Here is a 22,260-nt window from a genome sequence, read left to right on the forward strand (position 1 = left end):
ACCAAATTATTCTTATATATGTGCGTGCCCTTGTACTAAATTCCAATTCCAAACTAATTATTTTATTACCTTAGACTATTATATTATCTTAGACTATGCACAACTTTCGATAATGATAGTTATAATCTTTTTGAATTACGTTTAACATTCAGACGATATTTCAATATCGAAAATGCCAACATGCACAAAACAACAGTTGTTGCTCCCAGAACTAATACAGAGCGTATGTAACTTATATTTAAGCTGCCGAACATTTTCAAAATATATTTTGGCTTTGTAATGGCAAACTTCGCGCCATCGTAAGGATCGGGGAAATCCGGTCTATCTAGGCAAAATAATGGCACCAGCATTCCCTCCAGAGCATGTCTCAGAAAATTGCTGTACATTAATATTTTGTGAAATAAGGAGAGATCTGTACCTCCAAAGGACAAATAGGAAAAGAGCAGCATTATTCCAGTATACATGGGGCCTATGAACAAGGCGTGCTACAAAGAAATACAATTAGGGCTAGAAGGGAGATCACCTTAAAAACATGTTTCTTACCATTATGCCAAAACTTGATCCCACCAGTAGGCCATAACTTGAAGAGGCAAACGATATCAGAGTTGTTATGGCAGCGAACAGAATGAATCGTCGTAGCTCCATGGGCTGTCCAGTTATGAAGTATATCAACACTGAGCATACAATCGACATAAAAAACAGGTATGGCAGTTGGGCCGTCAGAAAGGCCATATAATAAGAGCTGAGGCGGTACCATTGATTAAAGTATTCCGTTCTCATGAATTTAATCATTTGCGGCACTATGGACATGCAATTATTGATTTTATTTAAGTAACAATATGAACTCGTGCACTTACCATTTGCTACCATTGGAGCCATGGCTAAAAATATGATTTCCGTGGTGAATGTCACTGGCAGGAGAAAGGTAAAGAGGCTATGTTCAGAGTTTCGAAAGACATTGTAATAGGCAAGGCCAACCACAATTGAACATAGTATCGGAGCACTTAGTCGTAAATTTACATTTGCCTGAGAAGAGAAGAATTTAAACATTAATAGAATTATTCATCACGAAGTTGCTACAAGCTTTGAGTTGTCTGTAATATCAGTAATTAGTACCTAACAACTAAAACCATGCTAAGTTCGGCCGGGCCGAATCTTTTATAGCCTCCATCATGGATCGCATTTGTCAAGTTCTTAGAATTACTTTTTCGAATAGAAAAACACCACCTCCAAAATTTCAAATCGAGTAATAATTACGTCCTCTAGAGGCTCAAAAAGTTAAACTGGCAAATCGGTTTATATGGCAGCTATATCAGGTTATAAACTGATTTAGACCATACTTAAAACAGTTGTTCGAAGTAATACCAAAACAACATATGCAACCATATTGGATAAGAATTTCGCCCTCTAGAAGCCCAAGGAGTCTACTCGGACGATCGGTTTATATGGCGGCTATATCAGGATATAGACTGATTTAGACCATATTTAACACAATTGTTGGCAGTAAATATAAAACACTTCATGCAAAATTTCGGCCAAATCGGATAAGAATTGCGCCCTCTAGAGGCTCAAGAAGTCTATTCGGGACATCGGTTTATATGGCGGCTATATCAGGTAATGGGCTGATAAAAACTATGCTTGACACAGTTGTTGGTCAGCCAAATCGGATAAGAATTGTGCCCTCTAGAAGCTCTAGAACTCAAGACCCAAGGTCGGCTTATATGTCAGCTATATCAGGTTATGAACCGATTTGAACCATAGTGAGCACAGTTATTGAAAGTCATAACGAAACACATCATGCTAAATTTTACCCAAATCGGATAGGAATTGCGCTCTCTAGAGGCTCAAGAAATCTATTCGGGAGATCGGTTTATATGGTGGCTATATCAGGTTATGGACTGATATAGACTTTACTAAGCATAGTGGTTGAAAGTCATACCAGAACACTTCATGTAAAATTTCAGCCAAATCGTATAATAATTGCGCCCTCTAGAAGCTCCAGAAATCAAGATTCAAGGTCGGTTTATATGGCAGCTATATCAGGTTATGAACCGATTTAGACCATACCTTCAAAGTTGTCGGATGTAATACCAAAACACCACGTGCAAAATTTCAGCCAAATCGGATTAGAATTGCGCCCTTTGGAAGCTGAGGAAGTCAAGATCCAAGATCGGCTTATATGGCAGCTATATCAGGTTATGTACCGATTTGAACCATACTTAGCACATTTGTTGAAAGTTATGACAAAACACCATATACCAAATGTCAGCCATATCGGATGAGAATTGCGAACTTTAGTGGCACAAGAAGTTAAGATCCCAGATCGGTTTATATGGCAGCTATATCAAACCATGGACCGATATGGCCTATTTACATTCCCAACCAACCTATACTCATAAGAAGTATTTGTGCAAAATTTCAAGCACCAAGCTTTACTCCTTCGAAAGTTAGCGTGCTTTCGACAGACGGACGGACATGGCTAGATCGACTTAAAATGTCAGACGATCAAGATATTACCCCCATCCTATGGTGGAGGGTGTAAAAAAATTATAATGAAAAACGTTACGCTGAAAAAGTGAAATTGTGAAATGGAAGGATATGCGACTGGGAAGTGTTGAATAACAATAGCTCCTCTAATCATCGTTATATTAACTTCAGCCTTATCGAAAATAATGCAGAAGTGGTCCCCCGGCTGAATGTTTTGAAAAATATTCTGTTAGACTATCCCTTCTAGGGCTAAAAAGGGAGTGGAAACTTCGACATAGCGGTCAAGCGGATCACGAAGACCCTGTCACTGGTGTAAGCATGTTCTCTAGCCAAACAGCGACCGCCATGGTGGACCCCGGAACTGGTTGGTCTAAGGAAGGGCCGCAGAAAACTCTTCAACATGGCGACAACCCCAAGGGCACTTCACGATTGGTACATTTATAAGGCAAAGCTAAAAAAAATACAAGGGCGAACAGAGATGGGCTCAGAACAAATCCTGGGTGGAATTCTGCAGCTTCGTGGTGGATACATCTGAGGCGTCTTGGCTAAGGAAGATCCTACCCTCGAAACATATTACGGCAGGATACATTCAGAAGTCAGATAATGGGTGAACAATGTGTAAGGAAACACCAAAAATTACCGATTCTTCCAAGTTTCACTTAAACGGGATTTTTTACTAAGGCGTATTACAGTTTCTCGCGTATTCGCGTGGTATATAAAATTCGTAAAAACATGTTTTGATATATCGCTAATGTTTGTATCTTACTTTTAAAGGGTTTCACCGAACATTGCTCTTTTCCAATCAAAGTTATTTTATACTCACTTGTGTCTTATCCTCAAAAACTGTTGTATTTTTAGCGTTTCACTTAGCCGGTTTCGACTGTACTTCTAAATATCCCATAAACATTCCATTTATGAACAGGGGATACAGGGGATATTTCAATCCAAAGCTAATTTGGCAAATTGACCTATATTACATGTTTAATATTCACCTTTTCTCGCCACATTTGTTGCAAACATCGAATTAAGATAAATCTGAACTCCAACCACCAAGATCTTTCATATGCGCTCGATTCATTTAACATGAGACGGGAATTCTCCAATATGTCAAACATTTTAAATTTATTTCGATTTGGAAAATCTCTGTGATTTGCATACGCTGACTTAGGAAACCAACTTGCAATTTTACCATTTCGAATTTCTTCCACCATTTCATATTGAAAATCTCCAAAAGTCTTTATGGAGACATCGATTACTAAAAGACAAAAAATAGACACTTATTGCAACTCTTAAAGAGATTATTTCAAACTTACAGAAATCCACGGGATTATGTGTTATAGGGCAATTTAAACTAAATTCTTTTAGAAAGGGTACTATATATTTTACTGGTCCTTGATAAATGCATTCGCCGCTCGATATTGCGTAAATCTTGTTGAATAATTGCGATAATCTGGCCGATGGAGCATGCAGAGAGCAAATGACCGTTCGTCCGCAGTCTGCCAAATGTTTCAAAAGTCCTAGGCATTGCGCAGCAGAAAATTCATCCAAACCTCTGAAGATATAAAATAAAATTAAATAAACAAGTAAAAGCGTGCTAAGTTCGGCCGGGCCGAATCTTATATACCCTCCACCATGGATCGCATTTGTCGAGTTCTTTTCCCGGCATCTCTTCTTAGGCAAAAAAGGATATAAGAAAAGAGTTGCTCTGCTATTAAAACGATATCAAGATATGGTCCGGTTCGGACCACAATTAAATTATATGTTGAAGACCTGTGTAAAATGTCAGCCAATTCGTATAAGAATTGCGCCCATTGGGGCTCACGAAGTAAAATAGAGAGAACGATTTATATGGGATCTGTATCGGGCTATAGACCGATTCAGACCATAATAAACACGTGTGTTGATGGTCATGAGAGGATCCATCGTACAAAATTTAAGGCATATCGGATAATAATTGCGACCTCTAGGGGTCAAGAAGTCAAGATCCCAGATCGGTTTATATGGCAGCTATATCAGGTTATGAACCGATTTGAACCTTATTTGACACAGTTGTTGAAAGTAAAAATAAAATACGTCATGCAAAATTTCAGCCAAATCGGATAGGAATTGCGCCCTCTAGAAGCTCAAGAAGTCAAATCCCCAGATCTGTTTATATGACAGCTATATCAGGTTATGGACCGATTTCAACCATACTTGGCACAGTTGTTGGATATCATAACGAAATAATTCGTGCAAAAATTCATTCAAATCGGATAAGAATTGTGCCCTCTAGAGGCTCAAGAAGTCAAGACCCAAGATCGGTTTATATGGCAGCTATATCAGGTTATGGGCCGATTTAAACCATACTTCTCACAGTTTTTGGGTATCATAACAAAACACGTCGTGCGAAATTCCATTCCAATCGGATAAGAATTGCGCACTCTAGAGGCTCAAGAAGTCAAGAACCAAGATCGGTTTATATGGCAGCTATATCAGGTTATGAACCGATTTGAACCATACTTGGCACAGTTGTTGGATATAATAACAAAACACGTCGTGCAAAATTTCATTCCAATCGGATAAGAATTGCGCACTCTAGAGGCTCAAGAAGTCAAGACCCAAGATCGGTTTATATGGCAGCTATATCAGGTTATGGACCGATTTGAACCATACTTGGCACAGTTATTGGATGTCATAACAAAACACGTCGTGCAAAATTTTATCCCAATCGGATAAGAATTGCGCACTCTAAAGGCTCAAGAAGTCAAGACCCAAGATCGGTTTATATGGCAGCTATATCAAAACATGAACCGATATGGCCCATTTACAATACCAACTGACCTACACTAATAAGAAGTATTTGTGCAAAATTTCAAGCGGCTAGCTTTACTCCTTCGGAAGTTAGCGTGCTTTCGACAGACAGACAGACGGACGGACGGACGGACGGACAGACGGACGGACATGGCTAGATCGACATAAAATTTCACGACGATCAAGAATATATATACTTTATGGGGTCTCAGACGAATATTTCGAGTAGTTACAATCAGAATGACGAAATTAGTATACCCCCCATCTTATGGTGGAGGGTATAAAAAAAGTAAACTTAGCACATTAAGTTCGGCCGAATCTTGAGAACCCACCACCATGTATTGTACTTAAATGTACGCTTTCGTGATTTCGACAGACGTACGGACGGACGGACATGGCTAGGTCGACTTAGAATGTGACGTCGATCATAATTATATGTACTTTACAGGGTAGCAGATATTATATTTCGAAGTAAAGGGTGATTTTTTTGAGGTTAGGATTTTCATGCATTAGTATTTGACAGATCACGTGGGATTTCAGACATGGTGTCAAAGAGAAAGATGCTCAGTATGCTTTGACATTTCATCATGAATAGACTTACTAACGAGCAACGCTTGCAAATCATTGAATTTTATTACCAAAATCAGTGTTCGGTTCGAAATGTGTTCATTCACCGTTCAGCGATGAGGCTCATTTCTGGTTGAATGGCTACGTAAATAAGCAAAATTGCCGCATTTGGAGTGAAGAGCAACCAGAAGCCGTTCAAGAACTGCCCATGCATCCCGAAAAATGCACTGTTTGGTGTGGTTTGTACGCTGGTGGAATCATTGGACCGTATTTTTTCAAAGATGCTGTTGGACGCAACGTTACGGTGAATGAACACATTTCGAACCGAACACTGATTTTGGTAATAAAATTCAATGATTTGCAAGCGTTGCTCGTTAGTAAGTCTATTCATGATGAAATGTCAAAGCATACTGAGCATCTTTCTCTTTGACACCATGTCTGAAATCCCACGTGATCTGTCAAATACTAATGCATGAAAATCCTAACCTCAAAAAAATCACCCTTTATTACAAACGAAATTATTAGGTTAGTATACCCCATGCCATTGTGGTGCGTGTAATAAAACATCTTGGGAAGACAAAAAGTATTATCTTCTTGAAGTAGAATTTCAAGTCGATACATTTGAAATTGTACTTGACAATTGGTATATACGGACACTCACTCTTGTTGGCTAGTGTATGGACACTAAGAATTATAGTGTTGATAATATAATTACTCTAAGAATAAAAACAACTTACGTAACAGGCTCATCTAAAAGCAGTACCGATGGATTATTTATCATCTCCAGTGCAATACGAACTCGTTTCAGTTCTCCACCTGAGGCACTGGCAATTAATGTATCAGCTTGTTGGCGCAGGTGGAAAATTTCCAAAATTTCATAAATCAAGGCTACACGCTGTTCTCGGGAGCATCTGTTGTCCAATTTCAAATTCGTGGCAAACATCATCGTTTCCCAAACTGTAAAACATGGTAGAATATCATCATCTTGCAGGATATAACGGGACATTTGACGAAACCTTTTCATATTGCGTGGATTGCCGTTAATTGTAAAGTTACCCTCTGCAGTGTAGAGTCTGTAGGTTAAAAGAAAGTATTGTATATAAATGTGAGGTATAGATGACGCGATTATTAGTGCTTCTATAAACAATTTAGTTTAATTAGTTTATTACATTTATTTTGTCATTCCGTTTGTAACACACCCTATAAAGTATACTATAAATCTGTAAAACAATAATCGTCCATCTGTCTGTTTAAATAACTCATGAGTCTTTATCAAATAAAAACTTTCGGTCGAGACGAATTTTGAGTAGCCACGACTATGTATTCGACTAAAAATCGAAACATATTAACTCAGTTTATGTCTGGATTAGTTTAAAGACATCAAATCGGCTAATGAATGACTCTTCTTGGAGCCTCAGTAAAACAAATCGGCGGATGGCTTTTAATGGGGACTATATCTATTGAAAGACTATCTGGGCGACACTTCACATAGGATTGAATAAGTGTGCTCTAGGTATCCAATATCAATTGAATAGGCTAAACAAGTAAAAACGTGCCAAGTTCGGCCGGACCAAAGCTTGGGAACCCACTACCATAGATTCTTCAAAAAATGTACACAAAATTAAATTTTTTTAATTCCGTTCGGAGTTTCCATGCTACTACTCCCATTGCACGCCTCCTCCCCAGGTGGTATATAGGGGAAAGCTCAAAATATATGATGGGTAACGCAGAAATATTGGTTGCCCAAAAAGTAATTGCGGATTTTTCATATAGTCGGCGTTGACAAATTTTTTCACAGCTTGTGACTCTGTAATTGCATTCTTTCTTCTGTCAGCTATTTGCTGTTACTTTTAGCTTGCTTTAGAAAAAAAGTGTAAAAAAAGTATATTTAATTAAAGTTCATTCTAAGTTTTATTAAAAATGCATTTACTTTCTTTTAAAAAATCCGCAACTACTTTTTGGGCAACCCAATAGAATGAACAAACAACAAGAAAAAAGGCGTTAAGTTCGGCCGGGTCGAACATTGAATACCCACCATCTCGGGAATATATATATAACCACCTTTCTTCATATCGAAATATGGGTCGATTCGGACCAAATTCAGCACGGACATTGAGTGGTCAAATAAATACAAGTCACTGTTCAATTTTGTAGAACAAAACATTGGTCCTTTCGCAGCTATAGACCGATCTGAACCATATAGGACACGGACGTCGAAAAACCTTACATTAGTCACTGTGTCAAATTTCAGCTTGATCGGATACTAAATGCGTCTTTTATGGTGTCAAGACTTTAAATCGAGAGATCGGTCTATATGCCAACTATATCCAAATCTGGACCGCTCTAGGCTAAATTGAAACCAGTAAGGAAGGGCAAAAGGCGGGCGGTGCCGACTGTATAATACCCTACCCTATAAGTACAATGTGGGAGCTACATCCAATTCTGAACCAATTTTGATGGACCTCGGCGGATTTTTTCAGATGGGTTATTTAACAATCCTTATCAAATTTCGAGCAAATATGTTCAAACTGTAATAACTACGGTTGACAAATGACAACATTATTGCAAATTAACCAAAGTCTGACGAACATATATATGGGAGCTATATCTAAATCTGCACCGATTTCAAGCAAACTTCTCAGATATTGTGGTAGTCGTCGAGGAAATCGTTGTGCAAAATGTTGGCAAGATTGGTCAATAAATGCGCTAGCAATGGTTCTTGGAGTGAAAATGGGCGATATACATATATGGCAGCTATATATAAATCTCAACCGATTTCTTAAATTCAACAGTAATGCCGAAAGTCAAGAGAAAATCCTTTCTACCAAATTTCAAGAGAATCGGTTAACAAATGATCATTTTATTGCATTATTACTTCAAATTGGACAAACATATATATGGGAGCTATATCCAAATCTGAACCGATTTTTTCCAATTTAAATAGGCTTCGTCTCTAGGCCGAAAAACATGCCTGTACCAAATTTGAAGACGATTGGATGAAAATTGCGACTTGTAGTTTGTATCCAAATTAACTTAGACAGACAGACAGACGAACATAGGTAAATCGAATCAGAAAGTGATTCTGTATCGATCGGTATACTTATCAATTAGTCTAGATAGTTGTCTATGGCAGCAATATCCAAATCTGGACCGATCTGGGTCACTGTCCCAAATCTCAGCAAAATCGAACAATAAATTTGGCTTTTATGGGCCTATGACCTTAAATCGGCAGATCGATCTATATGGGAGCTATACCAAGATATAGTCCTATATAGCCCATCTTCGAACTTCACCTGCCTATGGACAAAACAAGTAAAAAGGCGTTAAGTTCGGCCGGGATACCCACCTCGGGTATATATTAAACCACCTTTCGTCAAAATCCGGTGAAAAATGCATACCTTATGCCCCATAGCAGCTATATCGAAATATGTTCCGATTTGCACCAAATATTAATAAGTGTAAGTCACTGTGCAATTGTGTAAAACAAAATTTTGATCTTTTAAGTAGCTATATCTAAAAATAAACCGATCTATCCCATATACGACACGGATGTCGAAAAGCCTAACATGAGTTACTGTGTCAAATTTCAGTGAAATCGGATTGGGCCAAGACTTTAAATCGAGATATCGGTATAAAGGCAGCTATATCCAAATCTGGACAGATTTAGACCAAGTTGCATAACAATGTCGAAGAGCCTAACACAACTCACTGTCCCAAATTTCGGCGACATCGGACAATAAATGCGCCTTTTTATGGGCCCAAAACCTTAAATCGAGAGATCGGTCTATATGGCAGCTGTATCCAAATCTGGGCTAAATTGATGGAGAATATAGAAGGGCCTAACACAACTCACTGACCCAAATTTCAGCAAAACCGGATAATAAATGTGGCTTTTCTGGGCCTAAGACCCTAAATCGGCGGATCGGTCTATATGGCAGCTATATCCAAATCTATACCGATCTGGGCCAAATTGAAGGAGAATGTCGAAGGGTCTACCAAATTTCAGCAAAATCGGATAATAAATGTGGCTTTTATGGGCCTAAGACCCTAAATCGGCGGATCGGTCTATATGGTATCAAGATATAGTCCGACTTAGCCCATCTTCGAACTTAACCTGCTTATGGACAAAAAAAGATCTGTGCCAAGTTTCAACACAATATTTCTATTTTTAAAGACTGTAGCGTGATTTCAACAGACGGTCGAAAATGGCTAGATCGTCTTAGATTTTTTGCGACGATCAAGATTAGGTATACTTTATATTATCGGAAATGGATATTCAATGTGTTGCAAACGGAATAACAAAATGAATATGGGGGTATAATCATTTTGTTATTCCTTCGGTAATGGGTAAAATAAAACATTTTAAATACAGTACAGTAAAAAGCAAAAACAATCTAACAACTAACATACATGACCTTTAGAGCGATACTTTCTTTGTAAATATGGCCTACAATGTCCGACAACCACTGGATAAAGCCAGCTAACCACTTCAAATTGGAAAATATTGGTTTTACTACCGTTTGCCGATAGTAAATGACTCAACAACTTTCGCCAATCTTGAGTATTGGTGCGGGCCACGAGAACAAATGTCATTGTTGTCCGCGATAAAACCAAACAAATTTTTTTATACACACCACCGAAGGACGGGGATGTATTCATTTTGTTATTCCGTTTTCAACACATCAAAATATCTATTTTCGACCCTTGACCGTCTCGAAATTCTAAAATGACGTAGTCATGTCCGTCCATCCTCCTATACGTCTGTTTGTTGCAATCACATACAGTTTTTAAATGTAGAGATATTGAGCTGAAACTTTGCCTGACTATTTAGTCCATAAGCAGGCAAAGTTCAAAGATTAACTATATCGGACTACGTCGTGACATAGCCTCCACATAGGGCGATTTCCCGACAAAGGATTTTGGGCGCATAAAAGCCGTTTTTATTGCCCGATTTTGCTAATATTTGGCACAATGAGTTGTCCGTGCTGTTCGACCAATCTCCCTATGAAAGGTCTTTCCTTAAACAGTGTGTTAATCACCGAACTGTCCTATGTTTTGTACCATAGGACCCCAACACCACCTATGGTAAAATCTGACAATATTTGGATATAACTGACATATGGACCGATCTCCCGATTTTCGGTCTTTAATCCATATAAGGCTCCTTTATTATCCGATTAGCTGAAATTTGGAATAATGATTGTCCAGATCGGATTTTGACGAAATGTGCTAAATATATATATGTATATCCCATGTTCGGCCCGCAATTTTCATCCGATCATCTTCAAATTTGGCACAGACATTTTTTTTGCCCAACTTATGGAGACTGGAAAATATGCATATATCTATATGTTTAAAAGAGTTGCGTGGCTAACTTATTGACCGATCAACGCCCAGCCCAAACGGCTAAAGCTAGAATCGTGAAACTTGACATCAATGTTGATCTTGGGTCATTGGCGCGGGATAAGATGGAATTTTGTGATATTCGTCAAATAAGGTACTAAAAAGTGCCAAATAGTACGAAATGGTGACTGTTTGGCAGCGCGAACGGAAAAGGCTAGGGGAACGAATTTTGGCTCAAATGAAATAGCGTCTCGAAAACATTATACAAGAACTTTCCCGAAATTGTATTGTACCTAAAGTAGCAACGTTTAGTGCATTTGAGCTAGAGCCCTGAATTTTTGCTATTTAGGCAAACTATGGCAATGAAAATTAGGTGACTATATGAGTTTTTGGAAAATGGTACATTTAAGTACCAAAGATATACGAAATATGTGAAAATGGAACAGGACGACCGGATAGAGCTATAATTTTGAAATTCTGCTTAAAGGATGATATTGCGTAAAAATGGGAGTGGGAAAAACTGTGTAGAGTTGTTCTCGAAACGGCAGAAAACGTGCGTTTAGTATCGAATCTGGTAAAATTTGGTACTTTCTGTACGGATAGATCTAGAGCTCTGAAATTTGGCACGTAGGTAGAACTGGCAAATATATGATGGGTGCCTAATTTCAAAATTCGTACATTTTGATACCAAAATGGGACCAAAGAGTACGAAATAGCTTATCTTCGTCCACAGCGAACGGCGAAAGGCAAAATTAAACAATTTGGTAAAAATTATCGTGATCTTGAAAAAAATTTAATATTCGGTAACAAATCGTACCTGAGATGGAAGAAAACGTACTATAGTGCTGTTATTAATACTATTCGGTACATTCTTCACTGATTGAGCTAAAGCTTTGATAATTATGACACAATTACACCTTGACAGTATATATTGGACAACTAGGAGATATTCTTGGAATCCGTCTATTTAGTTACCAAAACTTACAAAATCTTACCCTCTATGCGATCCCAACTAGAACTCTGAAATTTGGGATACAGGTACCCCTTGGGGGTATATACCGGCCGACTGGAAGAATTTTTTGAAATTCGACATTAAGGCACTAAAAGGTACAAAATAAGACTTTCTTTACAATCACAACCGGCCTACCTAGGCGCTCGCAAAATTTCGAGCGCCTAGCTTTACTTCTTCGAAAGTTAGCGTGCTTTCGACAGACGGACGGACGGACAGAGGGACGGATATTGCTAGATCGACTTAAAATGTCAAAACGATCAAGAATATATGTACTTCATGAGGTCTTAGATGAATGTTTCGAGGTGTTTCAAACGGTATGACGAAATTGGTATACCGCCATCCTATGGTGGAGGGTATAATTAAGGTATTTAAAAAAAGAGTACAAACTTGATATAACAATTGTCGGGCCCCCAGTGGGTCTCCCCACCTCAAAATTATGCACCAAATGGACATCGATACCGATCGGAACAAGATGGGACTCAAGCGAAAGGTAGGTTAGGTTAAGTGGCAGTCTGCCATCAGATTCACTTAGACGTTTTCGTGATACCACAGGAACTAAAGAAGGAAGATGCCTTCTAGTTCCTACCATTAAACCATCCAGATCGCTTTAAACAGCATATTAATTTGCGAATGTTTATATCCGCTAAATCAGACAGGTTCTTAAAGAAATGAGAACCTAAAGTGGAACTCCTTCTAATTGCTAGTGCGGGACACACACACAGAAGGTTTCTATAGTCTCTTCTTCATCGATGTCCTCACAGCTTCTGCAAAAGTCGTTGCTGGTAACCTTCAGCCTTTTAGCATGTTTTCCGATTACACAGTGACTTGTCATGACGGACACAATGACTGAGATGTCTGTTCCAACCAATGACAGCAAAGCAGTAGACCTCTTCAAGTCTAGATTAGGCCACATAGTTTTGAAATACTCTCAGCCCCCTCTTTGTGACCATCTATCATTCGTTGTCCATCGGGACTGGTCCTGAAAACTTAGCTTACATGTCGCTAGAGGCATACCCACAGATTCCAGTATCCCTGAAATGTGTAGGATAGTTACTAGTCTCGCAAGCTCATCCGCCCTAAAATTCCCTGGGATATCTCTGTGACCCGGCACCCAGAACAGTCGAGGGTGGTTTTTGTGTACAGAAATACGTTCTCCAGGGATTTAATGGCTGCCTGGCTGTCTGAGAAAATACTTATTCCAATCGTCTTATTGACTTAATATTTTGGCCATTCCACCACTTCCTTAATTGCAAGGATCTCCGCTTGATACACACTGCAGTGGTCGGTAACCTTTCGATATGACCAGTTTTAGATCTTTAGAGTACATCACAAAGCCCACCTGATCGTTTAGTTTGGAACCATTCATGTAGAAGTCTATATAACTTCTGTTACCAGGGATATCGTAGTTCCAACCGGTTCTATCAGGAATAATGGTACAATACTTTTTATCAAAAAGCGGCTAAGATAGGGTGAAAACGAAAGGTAACTGAGAGCAGAATATGAAAATTATATAAAAATTTGGCTCAATTCTAAAAAATCGCACCCAAACGAACATGTCGGCTAATCGGAACAATATGGGATTCAAACGAAATGTACTTGAGAGTAGAATACGAAACCTATATAAAAGTTTAGGATCCACTCTCATGCGGGACCCCTCAAGATGGGGCTCAAACGAAAGCTATTTGACAGTAGAATACGAAAAATATATACAAATTTGGATCAATCCGGGGAGTCATCCCACACCAAAATTATGCCCCAAATGGACATGTACATAAATCAATCGGGGAAATATGGGATAACAATGAACGGTATTTGAGCGCTTTATACGAATATAAATAATTTTCAAATTTGGACCCTGTCAAAAGGGGGCCGAAAACACTTATAGGTGTAGCGAATCATACCGGGTCAGCTAGTCTTATATATAAAAATCAATTTGTGTTTGTTTGTAGGCTTGTTTGTTTGTGTGTTCCTTATAGACTCAGAAACAGCTGAACCGATTTTCTTAAAATTTTCACTGATGGTGCATAATGATCAAATGAACAAAAATTTGGTATCCAAATTTCGGATGGGGTACCTAGGAGACTCTATATTTTTTAACAGATTGAGTTACAACTTGCAAAATCGGAATGCAGTATTCCTAGATCGTATATATCGGAGAACAAGGTACAAAATGGTTCCTTCTTTTCGGATTGAGCTCGAGCCCTGAAATTTCCTATGCAGTCACACCTTGGCAGTACATATCAGTACTACAGTACATTAGGTACTGAAACGTACAAAATGGTGCGCTCTTAACAGATGAGCTATAGCTTTCAAAATTTGAATACAGTTACTCCCCAGCAAAATTTATTGGGCGATTAGAAGAATTTTTTGAAATCCGTAGTGGCTGAAGAAGTCCCTTTAGTGATTGAAGAACTCAAACCAAAAATCGGAACCTCTGGTGTTTGCAGAAGTCAAAACCAAAGATCTGTTTATATAGCAGCTATATAGACTCAGAAACAGCTGAACTGATTTTCTTGAAATGTTCACTGATGGTGCATAATGATCAAATGAACAAAAATTTGGTACTCAAATTTCGGATGGGGTACCTAGGGGAGGCGTCCATCCCCAAAACCTACCCGATCACGACAACGTAGGACTCAAATGAAAGGTATTTAAGATTAGAAAACGTATCTGATATCCAATTGTCAGACCAAGTGTTTGGGGGACCACCCCAACCCCCAAACACCCCTAAAATGGACATATTTAACGACAATGGCAATATGGGACTTACATGAAAGGTATTTGCGAGTAAAATACGAACCTGATATCCAAATTTTAGATAAAGTTTCTGGGGTCCACCCCTTCCCCAAAACACCCCCCAAACAGGACTTATTTACTGACCATGGCAATATGGGGCTTAAATAAAAGATATTTGAGTGTAGATTACGAATCTGAAGTCCAGATGTGTTCCCATCCCCGAAAACATACCCCAAAGAAGACAAATTTACGACTATAGCAATATGGGGCTCAAATGGAAGGTCTTTGGAAGTTAAGCACGAATCTGACATCAATGTTCGGCAAAAGTATTTATGGGGTCTCGCCACCCCCATAACACAACCGAAATATTTGCTGACCATTGCAATATGAGGCTCAAATAAGAGGTGTGTTTTAGAGTAGATTACGAATCTGATATATATTTTCAAAGCCAAGCCACTGAACCGGCACCCCATCCCCCAAAATACACAACAAACCGGTCATGTTTGCCGACTATGGAAAAATGAAGTTCAAATGAAGGGTATTTGGGAGTAGACCATGAATCTGACATCAATATTCGGGACCAACTGCCTAGGAGACGTCCCACCACAATTACAACCCCCAAGTAGGACATATTTGCTCACCCAGACAATTTGGGTCTTTAAGACAGTGGAGCTCGATATTCATAGTTTTTAGGGCCGATACCACAAACCGGACATATTGACTGGCTTTTTCAATAAGGGGTTTAAGTGAATGGTATTTGAGATTAGAAAACGAATTTGATATCCAATTTTGAAGCCAATGGCAATATGGGTTTCAAATATATGAGAATAGAGCACATTGCTGATATATTTTTTCGGGCTTAGGCTTGGGGGACTACCCCACTCCCCAAAACACCCCTAAATCGGACATATATACCGACCATGTCAATGTGGAGCTTAAATGAAAGGTATTGGGGGTAGAGCAAGAATTGATACCCATTTTCGGGACCAATTTTCTGGGGGTCTACCCCTTTCCCAAAATACCTTACAAACAGCAATTTTTTAGTGACCATCGCAATGTGGGGCTCAAATAAAGGTATTTGGGAGTAGAATACCAATTTGACATCCAAATGTAGCACCATGTATTTAGGGCATCACCCCTTTCCCAAAAGGAAAAAATTTTTGGCCATGCCAATATGTGGCTCAAATGAAAGGTATTTGAGATTAGAAAACGAATTTGATAACCTATTTTGGGGCCATGTGTTTGGGGGACGCCTCATCCTGTAAACTCCTCTTAAGCCAATAGCAATATGGAACTCAAATGGTATTTGAGAGAAGAGCACGAAGCTGATATTTTTTCAGGGCCAAGTATTTGGGGGACCACCTCTCCCCCGAAAACACCACTAAATCAGAGATCATGAGAATATCGGGCTGAAATGAAGTATTTTAAGAATGGAGTACACCTTACATCCAAACTTAAATTCGTAGACCAATAAAGATCATATGGGATTCAGATAAAGGCACTTATATTGTTAAACTGTTAGTCAAGCGATATACTATTTTCATAGCATAGTATTTCACTAAAAGCTCTTTAATTGTCGAAAATAAACATTCCAATGGACTTTTATTCCACATAAAGTAAAAGAAGGCGCAGCGGAGCGTGCCCGGGTACTACATAAAACACGAATCTTAGTTTCTATTTATCTGGGAACCCTAAACTACTTACATGCATAGTTTCAATCGAATTAAGGGCAGGGGTAATGATCTAAAATGGGTTAAGTATTATCTGGTGTCTTTACTTTCGAAAAAAAAGCAACTTCAAGTATCGATACTAATCTAAATGCAAATAATATTAATAAACCAGTATAGCCTGTAGAAAGCTAATAATGACTGACAATGTTTTATATATGGATGTAGAGTTTAATTAGGTATACTTACCCATAGCCGGCCAAAAGATTTAGCAATGATGTTTTTCCACTTCCCGATGGTCCTATTATGACTGACAATTCACCAGCACGAAATTCCCCACTTATTCCATTTAAAATGGTCTTGACTTTTTTTTTATAAAAAAGGGATATAAAATAAATTAACAAGTTGTTAATAATTTTGGTAGTGACTTTTTTCACATTTAAATAAATTTTTCACAATCACATGTAATATAAATATATTTTTCTTATTTTCCCAATATTTTACTATGAATTTCCTTATAGGAGCACACTTTGGTGAATTTTATTTACTTTTCTTTCCTTCTTTGACTCGATATGATAGATCTGAGAATTTTATATTTACAGGCACTTCACAACATATATTTTGGGTAAAAACACTCTCGTCATTCTCGTTGGTAGTTGCAGAAAAGCGCTTCGCATTACCCATCGTATTGAGTTAAAAATCGAAATGAACTGGTTGTGTTTTTGGGTTGATTAAAAAATTGCCTTAAAATCTTATCAAGTCCGCATTTGATTAACAAGCTTTTAAATATTAGACGTGTTTTTTATATTCTTGACTATTTTTAATCCGATTGAATTGAAAGTAAACGCAATTTTTCTCACAATTTGATCAAGAACATAAAAAATTCTATACAGTTACAGTTAAGCTTAGGTGACAAGGGAAGAAAGATGCGAACCAGATTGCTGTGCAAAAACGAATGCTCTCATTCTCTAATTCATTCTTCACAGCAATGAGAATCCAAGGGTTCTGCTTACCAGTGCGTTCTTCGACATACACACAGCATCCACAGAAATCATTTCCAATAAGACAGTACCCTGTTATGACGGACACAATGAGTGAGACTTCTATTCTAGTCAAAGCAATAAACTTCATCAATTTTAGATAAGGAAAAAAATAATCTTGAAGCGTCCAAAGACCTCAAGTTGACCTTTGGGTCTTATCTCAAAAAAATAGATTATATATCGCAAGTCGCATACCGAAAGGTTCCAAATCCCCTGGAATGTGTACAATAGCTATTACACATAAAAAAAGATTTTTTTTAAGTTTTTGGTCCTAATTTCAGGATGTCGAAATTTGTTCATTTTCAATGAAGCTTTTCTTCCGTAAAAGATATTTGGCCGTATTCACAAGGCTTAAAAACAAAACTTCTACAATGAAATCTGTCAAATAAACCTATTTCAAAACTACATTAATTAATTTCTTATAGTTAAACACAAAAATATTGTATTGAAGGTCAAAATATTGTAAAAAGTTTTTTTAGTGAGGGCTATATCAAGATATAGTCCGATATAGCCCGTCTTCGAACTTAACCTGCCTATGGACAAAAAAAATATTCAAAGTTTCAGCTCGATATCTCTATTTTTAAAGGTTGTGGCGTAATTTCAACAGACAAATGGATGAACGGATATGACTAGATCGTGTTATATATATACTTTATAGGGCCGGAAATGGATATTTCGGTGTGTTGCCAACGGAATGACAATGTGAATATGCCTCCATCCTTCGGTGGCGGGTATAAAAACACACACCTCAATCGATTGATATGCATCAATAATAAATGATTAAAAATATATTTTTCTTTTTATACTCCCCACAATAGAATCGGTAAAGTAAAGCTTGAAATTTTGCATAAATGCTTTTTATTAATGTGGGTTGGTTGGGATTGTAAATGAGTTAAAGCGGTTCATATTTTGATATAGCTCTATCTTGAGTCTTGACTTCTTGAGCATCTACAGGGCGCTATTTTTATCTGATTTGGCTGAAATTTTGCACTTGTTGTTTTGGTATTACTTCCGTAAACTGCGTTCATGTCGAATGGTTCAAATCGGTTCATATACTGATATAGCTGCCATATAAACCGATTTCCCGACTAGTCTTCTTAAACTAGAGGGCACAATTCTTATCCAATTTGGTGGAAATTTTGCATCTGTCGTTTTGATTTGACTTCCAATAATCTCGCCAACTATGGTTGATAACCTGATATAGCTGCAATAAAAACCGAAAAAAAACTGAGCCACTGGAGGGCGCAATTTTTACTCGATTTGCCTACAATTTTGGAGGTGGTATTTTTCAATGACTTCAAACAGCCATGACAATTACGGTTCATATCGGTCAATAAATTGATGTAGCTCATATATGTATTGAAAAAGTCATTCAAAGAACTCGACGAATGCGATCCATGATGAAGGGTATATAAGATTCGGTCCGGCCGAATTTAACACGCTTTTACCACGTAATTTAACTAAAATATGCGCTACTGCATCACATCAAGTTCATTTCCTATACTTTACCATAAAGACCCTTTATTTAAAACAGCAACATCGTAGCCATGTGGAGGCCTTCAACATGTTAATCGATTTGTTAGTAAGTTTCGTAATTGTGATCCTGAACTTTACATTTTCGAGGGTATAGAACATAGGATGGGGGTATAATAATTTCGTCATTCTGTTTGTAACTCCTCGAAATATTCATCTAAGACCCCATAAAATATATGTATTCATGATCGTCATAACATTTTAGGTCGATCTAGCCTGTTGGGATAGTAAATGGGTCATATCGGATCATGTTTTCATGTAACTGCCATAGAAACCCATCTGGGGTCTTGATTTCTTAAGCCTCTAGAAGGGGCAGTTATTATCCGATTTGGCTGAAATTTTGCATGACGTGTTTCCTTATGACTTCTAACTACTGTGCTAAGTAAGGTTCAAATATAAACTCATCTTGAATCATGACTTTTAGAGCCACCAGAGGGCGCAATTCTTATCCGATTTGGCTAAAGTTTTGCATAAGGTGTTTTGTAATGGATTCCAACAACTGCGCTAAGTGTGGTTGAAATCGGTCTATAACCTGATAAAGTTGTCACATAAATCGGTCATGGGTCTTAACTTCTTTCATATAAACCAATGTAGGATCTTGACTTCTTGAGCCTTTAGAGAGCGCAATTATTATCCGATTTGACTGATATTTTGTACAACGGCTTCTCTCATGACCTTTAACTTCATATCAAAAATGGTCTGAATCGGTCTATAGCTTGGTGTAGCTCCATTTAAACCGACCTCCCTATTTTACTTCTTGAGCCCCTAAGATGACTTCTACTATGGGCTCCAACATTCAGTTCGATTATGGTCCGAATCGGACCATAACATGATATAGCCTTAATAGCATAGCAATTATTTTCTTTTATCCTTTGTTGGCCTAAAAAGAGATACCGAGAAAAAAACTCGATAAATGCGATCCATGGTGGAGGGTATATAAGATTTGGGCCGGCCGAACTTAGCACGCTTTTACTTATTAATTATCGTAAGTGAGCATAGGTAAAAATGTAGGTACACGTATGTGCTTTCATTATACCCACCACTATAAAATGGTGGTATACTTTTCTAATCATTCCGTTTGTTAAACCTCAAAATATTGATATAAGACCCCATAAAGTATATATATATTCTGGATCGTCTCGACATGCTGAGCCAATCAAGCCTTCTCCGTCCATCCGTCTGTTGAAATCATAATAGCGGTCGAACGCGTAATGCTAGCGCCTGAAATTTTGCACATATACCCAATATTGATGTAGGTTATTTAGGATTGCAAATGAGCCATATCGGTTTAGATTTAGATATAGCTCCCATATAAACCGATCTCCCGAATTGACTTCTTGAGCCCCTGAAAGCCGCAATTTTCGTCCGATTAGGCTGAAATTTCTGTTATTACTTCCAATTTGTGCCAAGTACAGTTAAAATCGGTCTACAACCTGATATAGTTCTCATAAAAACCGATCTCCTGATTTGATTTCTTGAGCCCTTACAAGCTGCAGTTTTTTTTCGATTTGGCCGAAATTTTGCATGTAGTGTTTTGTTATGACTTTCAACAACTGTGCCAAATACGGTCCAAATCGGTCTATAACCTGATATAGCTCCCATATAAACCGGTCTCTCGATCATCCTTGTTCGGTTCCTAGAAGCTTTAATTTTTGTTGGTTTGACAGAAGTATGGTATGTAGAATAAAATTATGCCCTTCAACTAATTTTAGTTTGTATAAATTTTTAGAAGAATCCATCCATGGTGGTGGGTTCCCAAGATTTGTCCCCGCCGAGGGCGCTTTTTATTACTCTTAGAATAATTTCCTTTCTCGAAGAGGGCAACCATCTTAAAAAGACCCCACTAGTGAAGTCGTATTTCTGTTGAAATTGTCGTCAATGTCTTTTATGCTTGGACAATCTAAATTATCTTGCCCAAGTCTTTCTCTAAACAGTCTTCCGAATTTTGTCCAGTTAGTTTTTAATTTATTACGCAAGTTTATCGGATTCGGCACTGACCGTACTATTCCAAACCTAATGTAGCGACGGTCAGAGGAGTGCTCCATGGAGAACCGCATCGATTAGATTTTTCGAACATATTGTCATATCTATAAATTCTCCTCTGTGTTGCATTTCGCACCAGTCGTTGCATTTCCGACGTGGGTGGCGGTGTCGGAGTGTCGAAAGGCAGATAAAGTGATGCTAGGTATGCTCCACCATATCCCTGTCTTATCCCTGTTGCATCTGGCGTTGACAACTCTGGGGAAATTTTAATTATAATTCTTATGACTAATAATCCAGGTCCACAGCCGAGTCAGCCAGGAGGCAAGGGTTGTATTTATACTTAAGCTCGGCAAGGCAAGTTATGCGACACTAAACACCTACAGACCTATTAGCCTACTCAAAACTATGGAACGTATTGTTGACACCATGGTAAAGAGTAGGACATCCACCGAACTGCTCAAATACAAACAGCTTGCCTATGTCAAGGAAAGTTAGTGGAGACTACCCTGCATGAGGTTGGGCATTAAATAGAAGAATCCTTCGATGCGAAAACGTACACACTGGCGGTATGCATTGACATCGAGGGGCCTTTTAACAATGTGCAGACTGACACACTGATCTAATTCTTAGTCCAGTACCGGGTGGACCGGGTCCTTAGAGACTGGATAAACCATATGCAAAGGAACAGGTGGATAAATTTTCCCATGAAAGTGGCACAGAGCACGCCACGGAGGGATTTCAACCCGCCTGCTACACAGATGATGTTATACTTCTTCTAAGAGGTTGGGATCCAAATCAACTATGCAGAAGGGCGCGAGAGGGTCTTGAAAATTGAAAAAATCCATCAGAGTTTGTATAGCCGTCTTGCTCCGGTGCAACAATTGGTCGTCCAATAAAAAGGCTTCGTTCTTTAGGCTGCATTGAGCTTCCTGTCACTCCCCTGCCTGATGGCCACCGTAACGCAGAAGTTAGCATGTCCGAATAGTTAGCATGTCTGAACACCTGGGTTCTCCTGGAGAGAACATCAAAAAAGAATTAATGTGGTGGTTTTCCCCTCCTAATGCTGTCGACTTATGTGAGGTACTTTGCCATGTTAAAGAAA

The 22,260-nt window shown here is 38.4% G+C and overlaps 1 protein-coding gene across 1 annotated transcript; it reads right to left on the reverse strand.

The window, feature by feature from the left end:
• Positions 1–17,304, reverse strand: LOC106093325 (ATP-binding cassette sub-family G member 1). The gene is made up of 8 exons (XM_059369518.1): positions 17,151–17,304; positions 16,852–16,966; positions 6,582–6,917; positions 3,801–4,039; positions 3,480–3,742; positions 858–1,026; positions 544–800; positions 1–485 (listed from the first exon to the last, which is right to left on the reverse strand). Exons 1-8 carry the CDS (start codon positions 17,284–17,286, stop codon positions 120–122), a joined length of 1,881 nt encoding a protein of 626 aa, XP_059225501.1. The 5' UTR covers positions 17,287–17,304; the 3' UTR covers positions 1–119.
• Between the last annotated feature and the right edge of the window lie 4,956 nt (positions 17,305–22,260).

This window comes from Stomoxys calcitrans, chromosome 5 (assembly GCF_963082655.1).
Source record: "Stomoxys calcitrans chromosome 5, idStoCalc2.1, whole genome shotgun sequence".
Taxonomy (NCBI): Eukaryota; Metazoa; Arthropoda; class Insecta; order Diptera; family Muscidae; genus Stomoxys; species Stomoxys calcitrans.